The sequence below is a fragment of the Lycorma delicatula genome, chromosome 6 (genome assembly GCF_047948215.1).
Source record: "Lycorma delicatula isolate Av1 chromosome 6, ASM4794821v1, whole genome shotgun sequence".
Lineage (NCBI taxonomy): Eukaryota > Metazoa > Arthropoda > Insecta > Hemiptera > Fulgoridae > Lycorma > Lycorma delicatula.
In genome coordinates this window covers 76,094,107-76,106,019 of record NC_134460.1, presented here as the reverse complement: position 1 = coordinate 76,106,019, position 11,913 = coordinate 76,094,107, and the positions used below count along the sequence as shown (strand labels likewise).

The following is an 11,913-nucleotide window of genomic DNA, read 5'->3' as shown; positions in this document are numbered from 1 at the left end:
TACTCATATATTACCTCTTAAACAAACAGAAAAGCAAAAATAAAATAGAAATTCATAACTCTAAATAAAGTATCATCTTAAGACCATAATTAATTAAATCAATGACTTGACTTTAATTAGTTAAAAAAAGATTAGATTCAAGTGATTGTGATTCTATTGTATAAAAAATTGCTGCAAGAAACACTTATTTTGTGAAAACACTTTTTCTTTTATACAGCTATATAATAAAACTTTATAAAATGATTATATAGTTATTACTACAAAAAAAAACTAATGGTATTGAAGAACAGTTAAATAACATTTAAAAATTCCAGCAACTCTTTTCTATTAATAAACACATTTAAAATATACACATATATACAAAAAAAGTTAATAACATTAATTAATGTTTCAGTCAAACAAAAACTTCAACATCATTAAAAAGAAATGTGAATAAATCAAAACTAAATAAAAATATTTATCATACAAAATTCTTCCTTAACAACATAAATTCTAAATATTAAAAAGGTTATTAGTAATATTCCAAAAATAATAATAATAATAATAATACATATCTTCAAAACATTTGCATAAATGAGCAAAGCAGATATTAATTTGATAATTAATTATGCTTATTATTATTATTATTTATAACTAAAAGTATTTTTCACATAAGGAAGATTTAAAAATATATTATGTTCTCATACAGTCAATGCATATTATATGGACGAAGCTTACCTGTGTTACGTTTAGTCATTATGTTTAATGATTTAACGTCACTTTAAAAATTCAAAAGATTATATTATATTTTATAAAGTCAAAGTTTTTGTAGTACACTTATCGCCTGAACTCTTAAACACTTTGATGAGCACTGCAGATATAAACAGCTACAGAATCTATTTAACTGGTTGATCACAAATTTGCTGGTATCGGGCGGAATTGCTGAAAAAGAAACAGTTTTAAGTTGTTCATTTTTTCTGTTTAGTTATTATTACTTTTAATTTTGGATTACATGTTTTCAGCAATAAAATATATCATTATACTTGCCGGTATCTCTGTCTGCCTCGTAATAAAAGATATTCTTTAATTCTTGAAAATGTTGATTCATTACAACACATGCACAAAAAACTAGACATTTTTGATGTCAGACTAAAAAAACAGGGTTTTTTCAAAATTTATTAATACCAAAGTTTTATTTTATAGCTCTGCATCAAATAAGGGTACAATGTCCAAAATTTTCTTAGAAATAAAAAAAATCATTTCCAAATGAAAAAAGAAACTAAAGTTTCTTTTTTCATTTATTTATTCTTATTTAGCTGATCTTTCACTAAAGTAAAGGTAATGTTTTATTTTACACACATAAAAAAAAGGAGATTCTATATTTGACTAATATGCACTTTTTTCTTATGATGGAAAAGAAAGAAATATTTTGTATGAGTAAAAAACCTAGCATGACAGCAATTTCAACCCACAATCTTCTGATGGAGAGGTGAGATCCAAATACTTGTATTTGTGTTGAAAGTTGGTATTCTTCAAAGTGCCTTCTTGATTGTTCTACCTTTTTTTATTTATGTTGTAAATTATTATTTATTTGTATATTAAAACTGTCAAAAATTAGTAATTGTATAGAATAATTTATTTGCATTTTTTTAAAAATATTCTTCTCTTGTTACTAAACAAATTAAAAAAAAATTAAATTAAACATATGCATTTTTAAAAACAATAGTAAAAATATAATTCAAAAAAATAATAAAAATAATCTTTAAAAACAAATTGAACTTAAAAATTAATAATAAAAACTAAAAAATAATGTTTAAATATGCACAGGAATGTAACACAACATTCTAAAGATCAAACACTGTTTAAATATGTACATTCTTTATATACATAATGAACAAAAAAAATCCTTCATTTCTAACCTTAACACCTGATCACATCCAGTAACCCAATCCCTCGCTGTGGCAGTCTCTGAAAAAGCCTGATTTATAGTGACCTCTAGCACAGACTCAAGGTAAATGTTTTTGTAATTATTGAGTGTACTGAAGTTTAAAAAAAAATGTTTTAAGTGGTATACCACACATACCAAAATTCAGATTTTTCATTTATTATCATCATCATCACAGTCATCATCTGGTAATCTGCCTGGCAGCAGGTCCCTTACATCATTGCTGTCTCTATTCATTTCTATTCCAAGTCTTCTTCTTCATTCCCTTACAGTTTCCAACCTTCACTTCATCAGTTAACTTAATCTTTCTTTTCCTAATTTAATTTACTCTTCTACAGACATTTCCAATATATTTGTCAAGATTCCACTTCCTTTAACCACATATCCAACCAGTTTCCTTTTTTTTTTGTGTATTTCCCACATAAGTGCACTTACTTCTTTAATCCTGTTCATTTCTTCCTCATTGCTCACTTTATTTCTCCATCTTTTTTTCTTTACTCTTCTCCATATTTACATTTCAAAAGTCTCAATCCAGTCCCTTTCCCTCTTCCTTATTCACTTCCACACAACAAGACACTCCATTCATAGTATTTGGCTAATCTCTTCCTTAACTATAAATCCAGACTTTTTCAATATACTAATTCTTTTTTCTTACTGAAGGCTTCCTTTGCCATCGTTATCTTTCTTTTTACTTCCATTGTACTCTTCCAGTCTTTTGTCACCACAGTCCCCGTATATCTGCAGCTGTTTACTTTCTCTATTCTTCCTTCACTTGTTCTTAATGCTACGTCTTATAGTTGTTTCCTTCGATCACTTTAGTTTTCCTATATTTATTTTCATTCCATAATCTTTCATTCCTTCTTCTAGTTCTGTTAGCAATCTTTGAAGCATGTGTGAGTCATCAGCTAGCATACATAGTAACAATCACAGTAAGTGCCATAAACCTTATGCACTTTATCTTTTTCCTCATACATTTATTCCTTCTTATCTTTTTTGTATGTATTCTTTATAACATGTTCAATGTAAATGTTGAACAGTGTTTGTGAGAGTCAGCGCTTTGCCTAACACCTCAACCTATGCCAACCCAATCAGTTACATTCTTACTTATTTTCACTGTTGCTGTTTGTATTATGTATAATTCTTTAATTAACCTTCTACCTTTCCACTCTATATTTCTCTTTAAGAATCTTCATCATTTTCTCTTGTTTAGTTCTATCAAATGCCTTCTCTAAATCTATTAAACAGTCTCATCTCATAATATGTTACTAAGTTCTATCAGCTTGAATTAAAAATTTCAGACTGATGATGAAATCATAACTATTTAGATTCAATTATAATATAAAGATTCCAATATAAATATAAATAATAGCATAAAGATATAAATATTCTTATTATAAATTGTTTCAGAAAAAATTTATAATCATTAAACTAATAAAACAATTTAATTTATAGCTTACCAGAGTAAGTATACTGAAGCAGCAACAAAAACAATGAAGACACATCCAATTCCAATCATTGCAAACATCCATATGTTTAGATCATCATCCTCTAAAAATGTACACACAACTTATGAGAAAATGTTAAATACCATGATGTTATATCACGTTACCATGATATACTAAAATTCAGGAGAAGTATTTTTTTATTAATTATTTTTATGCATATTTCAACTTAACTGTAAAGAAATAAGTAAATGTATCACAAACAGCAATTCTACACCATAATAATGACAAAGGGCAAGGTTTGAAATTATCTACTTCCATGAAGTTGAGGCCCAACTGGTTTCTTTCTCATCAAAAGCCAGCTAAAAAAATGCTCCAATATAACTTTAAAAATAATCTTCAGGGAACATTTCCAAATTTATTTGTAGTATTAATAATTATTTTAACTCTATCAGTTTCTGTAGCATCAGTTGAATGTTCATTTTCAAATGAACATTAAAATGTTCATTTTATGTTTATAACATTTTAATGTTCATAAAATGTTTCATTTTATTTAATAAAAATTTTATTTTCATACAATATTTTTAACTTTTACTTTTTTATTTTATTTACTGGATGGGGGTGGCCAAATAATAATTGCACACAGGTGGCCAAATATTTAGAACCGACCCTGTCTACACAATGTAGTACTTTCAGGAACTAATCACCTTAAGGAAACTTGACTGAATATTTCCTCTTATTATATTTCTTGTTTTTTACTTTTCTAGATAGCATATCTACATTTCATTTCTTTTTTGTTAAATATATGGATGCACTACATTAGTTAAGGATAGGTTTAAGAAGTATGCAAAGTGTTGTTAGTCTTCTTCAAGTACTGTCTGGTACTCTTTCACCCACCATGTGAAAGAGGTTAGCGAGAAGGACGAATGGTGCAGCATCTGGCTAGGTTGCTCTCAAACATCGGTGGACCTTGAGCATGGAAAAGAAGGCTGTATTCACACATGGTCAATGCAACATTTCTCTACAGCGTTCCAGCATAGAAGAGAGCCATGGCTGTGGGGTGCAACAGGAGAATCCTAGAGGGAGTACAGCGCCGCATGGCCCTCAAGGGGCATCAGCATATGCCTCGGTGTCGACAGAGGCAGTGCTGGTGATCACGGGGCAGCCACCTCTTCAGCAGCTGGCAGAGGCTTAAGTGTTGGGCCACTGAGGAGTATGTCCCAAGTGGGACATACAATTGGCCCTGTTCCGGGATTGGCAAGCTAGGTGGAATGCGCTCACCAAGGGCTGGTGGACGCACACCTTTTCGCAGATATACAGCCGTGGGCCAGTTGGAGGTTTGGTGAGCTGAACTACTGGCTCACGCAATTCCTGACAGACCATGGGGACTTCCATGCCTATCTGTGTGGTAGGAGGAGGGTGGATGACCCCTACTGCCCTTACTGCGGCGTCCTGGATACCCCAGAACACGTGGTGTTCTGGTGCCAGCAGTGGGTTGATTACCGCCTAGCTTGCTTGGCGATTACTGGACCGCTCAGTGTGGAGAACATCAATTACCACTATGTTGCAAAGCTCCAACAGCTTTGACACAATTGCAGGGTTCGTGGTGAGGGTTTTTCAGGAGAAGGATCACAGGTCTCAGGGATGAGGGACAGCCCTCTGCAGAGCTGCCGTTTGCACGAGAGGGCGGTAACGATGAGGCACGGGAACTCTCACACCCCCGAGCGAAAAAGACCTAAGTCCCCGTGGGGATGCCCCACTCAGGGTGTCCCTGTTAGAGGCACTGGCATAAAGACTGAGTCCCAGTTCCCAGAGTGGGGACCCAGGGACAGCATAGCTGGGCCTGGTGGATCCTACTCTGGGGATTTGAGGTAGGCGTAAAGTGAGATCCGACTGGCAGGCCGAGATGTAGAGGCCCATTAGAGTAAAGGACACTCCCCTGGGCTGAGTAATACTTACCTGCAGGATCCGATCCAAGGGAGAAGAAGAAGAAGAAGAAGAAAAAGTACTGTCTGGTAGCAGTACATTATATATGAGAATACAATATATGAGACCAAATTTATCAAATCCTATCCTAGATGGCGTTTCTTTTGTAAAAATGTCATGGGTATATTAAAAAGTATTATCCAAACTGATACTTGACAGAGTAATAAATGAACAGCATTTTTGCCAATATTTTTCGGTTTTTTTGCCAATAGTGATAAAACTCTCTTGATTACATAATTTTCCAAAAATCTCTTCAAAAATATGTTTTTTTTTTCTATTTTCATGTCAATTAAAAGAAAACAGAGGACAACATACAACTGTTTTTTTTTTCAGATTTTGTCCAGAAAAGATTGACAAATTTAATGGTGTAATTTAATTTTTTATATCATTCATTGATGACACAGTAATGTGGCAAAGTCAGCTGCTGAGTTAAATGGTACTTATTATAGTCCAGAATGCAAGAGAAATGAAGATTACAAGCAATTTTGATTTATTTTAGTATACACTTTAAAGAAAAATGGTATGTATGCTAGTTTGAACAAGTATGTTTTAAAAGAGGTCTTACCAAACTTGAAGACAAAATTATTAGGGATATACTGCTTCCATAAATCGTTTCCCTCAATAGATCTAATTTACAAAGGAAAATTTTGAAGGATGAAAGTTGCAATAATCTAATGCTTGTTTCTAATATTATGTTTAGGTGATTTAAAGCCTTAAGTAAGAGAATAAAACTCTTTCTGTAAAACTTACCAGGAATATATAATCGTGCTTGAACTTCATTCACTTCTTCTGGACAAGCAGTTTGTGGCTGTACAATAGCACCATCAATACATACACAGTGACCATCTTTCCAATTGCATAAATCAGGCTTCTGTTTATCATCACAACCACCTGTATTGGAAAAAAATGTTGAAAATTTACCAATAACAAATTTTCATAACTAAAAGAAAAATCTGAATTTTAACAGCTAAAATGCCTTTAACAGTACATAATTCACATTTGAAGAAATAAATTAGGACATTATTGTATTAGTGTGACATAAATAGAGAGCATTTTCATTGAGGTAAAGGAAAAAAATCTCAATATTTTTAATATGTTCTTAAAGATAAAGATGTTGACTTGGCAAGTAAACAAATGAATTTTTTATATTAAAAACTCCTAGCAGATCTACGCTGTTGAAGTTACACTTGGTATTTGATTTCAATTTAAATTTATCTTAAAATAATTTAAATTTCACTAGAAAAAAACATAATAACAATAATACTCAACAAGAATAACAATACTCCACAAGGTAATTCTGTCCTGCAGTTTTAAAATATGTTTACTAAGTTAATGACATATAGAAATATTTAAATTATTTATAGTTTACATTATTGAAACTTTATTATTTTAGTTATTGAATATTTTTTAGTGCAAAAAAAACATAACCATAGTGAAACTTAAATTAAGTGCATGAAAAAACCATTATAACACTTTGAAATTATTAAACATAAAATTACTTCTTTTTAAATTAATATAACCTTTTTTCAAAAGCTTTTGGATTTAGTTTCCTACTCAATGAATAATCTGGTAGCACTGCTATCAATGGTATTTGTTTTAGAAATATTAGAAACCCCTACATATGTAACCTAATAATCTGTTTAACCTATGCTGTGTTTGTTTATTGAGTTATTCTTGTCAAATTTAAAATTCTGCAAATTCTATATTAATGCAAAGTGTTGAAACTTGTTTTTGTAAGTGCTATGTGCAAATTTACAAATACTGGTTAATGTCTTTATCCTGTTTCTATGAAATGATTTACAAAATTTGATTTTATTGTTACATATAGATACCAGAAATACTTACATGTACTACACACAACAACAACTGCACTACAAAATTAAAACTTTCACTTTAAATCTAAAGTAAAATTCTAACATCTGTTCAAAAGAAAGTAATATTATTGTCATCTTTAAAAAAAATAATTTACATGACTTTTGATAGAGATTATTTTTCAAAACCTTTAAATTTTTATTGTTGTGCTCCTAAATTAGAAAAATCCTATTTTTTTAAAAACCATTAATCAGTCTGATTATTACATATTTATTAAATTATTTGAAACAAAATTCAAAATTAAGTTTACAGTTTTTTGAAAACATTAAAGTTAAATCTCGAAAAGTGTTATGCAATTAACATAAATTGCTAAATATAGTTTAACTTCTTGAGTAATATTTGTAAGGAAAATTAAAACTCTAAACTTTCTGCTAACTCAAAAACACAAACAACTAACTAAATTTTTTTATCTGTAATAACAACTAAAATTGTTATAGTAATTAGAATGGTAAGCATATTAAAACTTACCTACAACATGAATACCATCAGAACGCTGGCACACAATTTCCCCACTAGGGGTAATTACCCAATCAAAAGTAAGGCAAGGACCTAAATCACAAGATTTTGTCTCCCATAATGCTTCAGGACATGGTTCACCACCATTTGCTTGTGGAGGCCGTAAGACGGCACGTGATCTTGTGGCATAACCTGCAATATTTAAAATCAAGAATAATATAACTGAATATCTAAGCGTACCTTTAATTAATCATTATAACAACATATATAAATAACATAACATTATTTGACAAAAAAATGAAATATAAAATGAATGAAATTAGTACTTCTCACTTATTACATCATGCATACGTAAACACATCAACACAGAAATACATCTATCCTACCTAGTATAAGGTAAAAGAAATTTCAAAACATTCTAATCCCACTTAGTTTTACGTGTGTATTCACAATTTCACAATTGGTGAATAAATGATATACAAACGAAACAGATACACTTGTTCAGATTCATGTGTTTTCTTCTTGATAAATGTAAACATATCCTGTCATTTTCCTATTTCTTATTTATTAATAATGATGAACCAGCTGAGCTTAATTATTAAGCAATTTATGACTTCACTTTCCTTTAAAATGTCAAATAAACAACATTACTAATTTTATATCTGTTCTAGCTAGACAGTATGTTTAACATATATTTAAAAATGTGTATTTAACTAAACTATGAAATTATTGTGATTTAATATAATGATTAATTAATTCAATGTAAATTTAAAAGTAAATAAAGGAAGTATTTATTATCCATAGTTTATTTATCTGGCAATTACTTAATGTATGCTATTACCACAACCAATGTATTACACCGCAGTTGGAATGCCTGTACAACACTTCCGTACTATATTGCCTCTACATGGAAGATGGTGATCAGTTACATAAATCACAGATAGCCATCGGACATCATTAAGGAAATTTGATAAAAATACACCTTCATTAAAGATTACAAAGGGTTTTAGTAATCATTTATATTTCTTGTTTACCTATACATTCATGATACTAATATAGTATTTAAGTGAAAAATCAATGAGAATGACAAAAAAAATTTATCTTCAAGAGGCCAATTTGGTTTAATCAAGAGTTTTTCTCCAGCTTAATGATAGTAAGAGAGATGGATACTTAAATTTATATTAAATACTATAAATGTTGAGATATCAAAGATTGATATCATAGAAGTTGCAGTTGGTCACAGTTCTCATTCTGTGTATTTTGAGATGAGTGACTTGGGAGATATTTTTTTAATATTTCATGAAAAAACCAAGATTGATTTAATAAACTTTTTAATAATTTATTTATTTTTATTTAGTGAAGTAGAAAAGCTACTAAAGCCTTTGTATATTCAAAACAAAACACTTATGTACACATAACATAAATTTAAACAAAAAAAAAGCAATAACAAGTTACATACATATACACAAGTAACAATAAACATAAATAACATGAATCTATGGATAACATGATAATAATAATGACCCAAGACAACAAATATTATTTTTCCATATTATTATTATAATATGATGTCCAAAAATAAATCATAACAAGAAATTAAATAATTTTTGACTAACAAACAATTAATTAATTAGACACATTCCACCAGAAAAAGGAAAGCACAAATAATATTATTATAATAAAAAACTGTTGTTACGTTAGACCTTTAACATAAAATTAATGCACTCAAATTAAGCAAAAGATATTTATTTTTGTTAAGTTATATATATTTTTAAATAAAAAAAAAAAAATCAGAATATTAATTGTTAAATTCTTATAATAAACAACAAAATATATATTTAATGCATCTACTATTTCACGTGTACTTTATATATTAACTATTGTCTACAGTGTATAAATAATGTAAATTACATTTTCTTCGTGAAATATTAAGGCAAGTATACTTTTTTTTTATACTTTTTTTTTTAAGTATGCTTCTCAGTATAGTTTAATAGTTCATAAAACTGCCACAACAGCAGGAATATTATTTTAATAGTTAAAAAACTATTCTGTCTCAATCTCCCATATGATTTAAAAAGATAGTTTAAAAACCTTTTTAAATTAGATTATTTTTTTTTTAAATTTTTGTTTAAAAGAGGAATAATAATAAATAACAATAATTATTATATATATAGCAGTAAATTTTTTTTTGTAAATGTTTTAGAAGTGGATATTGCAGCAGTAATTAAGAACAGTAGACTGCAATAGTTCAGCCATTTTTTAAAAAGAGATAATTTGTTGCTGAAGTTGGATATATTTTGTATAATCAAAAAGAGTAAGAACATTGGGGATGTGTAATTACTAGTAATTAAATAATTTGATTAAAAAGAATAACAATAATCTTTCTATTTGTAAAATCTGTACATTAGTTGTAAAAATGAATGTTAGATGCATAACCATAATAATTGTTGGCAACTTGAGATAAGAACTCACCTTAAAAATAGGAGAGAGAATAATTGCATGTTGCCATTCCCATAAAAATTAAGCACCCTATGTCAGGCTTATAATGGAGAGTAAGGAATAAAATAATTTTTGTTGTCTTCTTCACGGAACTGAATATACGTATATAAAAATGTTTGTGATATTCAGCCCCACAAGCAACATGTTCGCTCTGTTCACACCAGGGACTACCTGTATAATGAACATCAATACCCTCAAGAACAACTATTACTCTCAATATTTCAAGAACAACTCTTATTTGTGCTAATTGTATCTTAGGTGCTTTTACTTGCATCACAGTCATTAGAAAGAATATGAATAATATGGTTCTGTAAAGGAAAGAGTCAATAGCACATAAGGAAAAGATGAAGAAGATGGTAAAGTAATAAATTAATTATTCTTTTCTTTGGGAAACAATGTACTGCACACTGTCTCAGTCAGTAGGGATGAACACTAGTTAACTGTATTTTAGTTTCAATTTAATAATGACTGTCAGTTTAGATAATGTTTTATTTTAATGATAATTTTTCTGCAGAAATTATGTATCCTAGTAGGAAAGAGCATAAATTAATATATTAAGTCAAAATTTTTCACAACCTATTCCCAATAAATATTTTTAAAAAGATCCATGATTCAGTCAGAATTCCAATTTACTTGAAATTAATTGAATTATTAATTCGTCTGGTATTTATTTTGTGCCTTATTACTTTTATTTAGGAAGTAACATTTTTTTGGTGGTACAGATTATTATTTTGTTGAACTAACTAAACTAAATGATAAGTTAAAATCATCACTTATATAGTATTATTACAAATAAAAAGATATAAATAAAGCTTTGATTGTAGTGAAATAAAAATATATTAAGCAAATTGGTTTTATTGTTTCAGAAAATGTCTATCATGATGAATCTGAGCTTCAGGTTAAATTTTCCATATTTTTAGTTTCTTTTCATTATATTTAAGGATCACACGGGAAATGCAAACATTTCATGTTGAAATTAATGCAAAATAGTATTTTTACCAGATTAATTTTTTTATACTGTCAATTTAACTTATAAACAGAGTAATAGTTATGGCCACAAATAAATTACTTCTGTGTTTTAGTGGAATGATTAGTAAACCTGCTTAAAAACACAAACTTTCATTTATTTTATAACCTTGAAAATGATTTATACATGTTAAAAAAATGTGTAAACAAAAGAAAAGTTTACCTGATGTATCCTTTCGACAGTCTCCATGGCAGTGTGACCAGTGACTCCACTCAGATAACTGACAATCACTTTCACATGGTACATGACAAGTTTCCCAAGCTGTTGGGTGATGATTGTTAGGAGATGTACAGTGCCATGCTTCAACCGTGGTATTATCCTTTCCTCTTATACAAGTAACATTTCTGTTTCGTACTCCGTGACCACATGTTGCTCCCTTAAAGACAAAATTAAAGAATAAAAAAGAAATAAATACTGACATGAATTTAACTTACTATCCAATTAAAAATATGATGTGGACACCATATAACATCCTTGTATGCCAATTAAATAACATAAAAACATTTTTTTTTAAAAATGTAAAGTACATAAAATTTTATTTCATAATAACTTAAGATATTTTTTCATATTTTTTTTCTTTTTATTGAATTATTATTTATTGTAAATATTTTTTTACAATCAGAGGTTAATAATTATTAATAAAATTAATAATTATTGTTATTTATTGTTTATAAATTAAAACAAAAAAGTTAAAAAAAAAGGAGATG

At 28.8% G+C, this 11,913-nt stretch overlaps 1 protein-coding gene across 1 annotated transcript in view; it reads right to left on the bottom strand.

Annotated features, from left to right (window-relative positions):
- Positions 1-663: 663 nt before the first annotated feature.
- The window catches only part of LOC142326682 (thrombospondin type-1 domain-containing protein 7A-like), a 534,047-nt gene continuing 522,797 nt past the window's right edge, over positions 664-11,913 (bottom strand). Inside the window, exons 26-30 of the mRNA XM_075369298.1 lie at positions 11,369-11,582; positions 7,693-7,872; positions 6,103-6,243; positions 3,382-3,472; positions 664-921 (exon numbers count right to left, since the gene is read on the bottom strand). Of these exons, the coding sequence (XP_075225413.1) occupies positions 876-921; positions 3,382-3,472; positions 6,103-6,243; positions 7,693-7,872; positions 11,369-11,582 (672 nt within the window). The 3' untranslated portion in view covers positions 664-875. The remainder of the gene's footprint in view (positions 922-3,381; positions 3,473-6,102; positions 6,244-7,692; positions 7,873-11,368; positions 11,583-11,913) is intronic.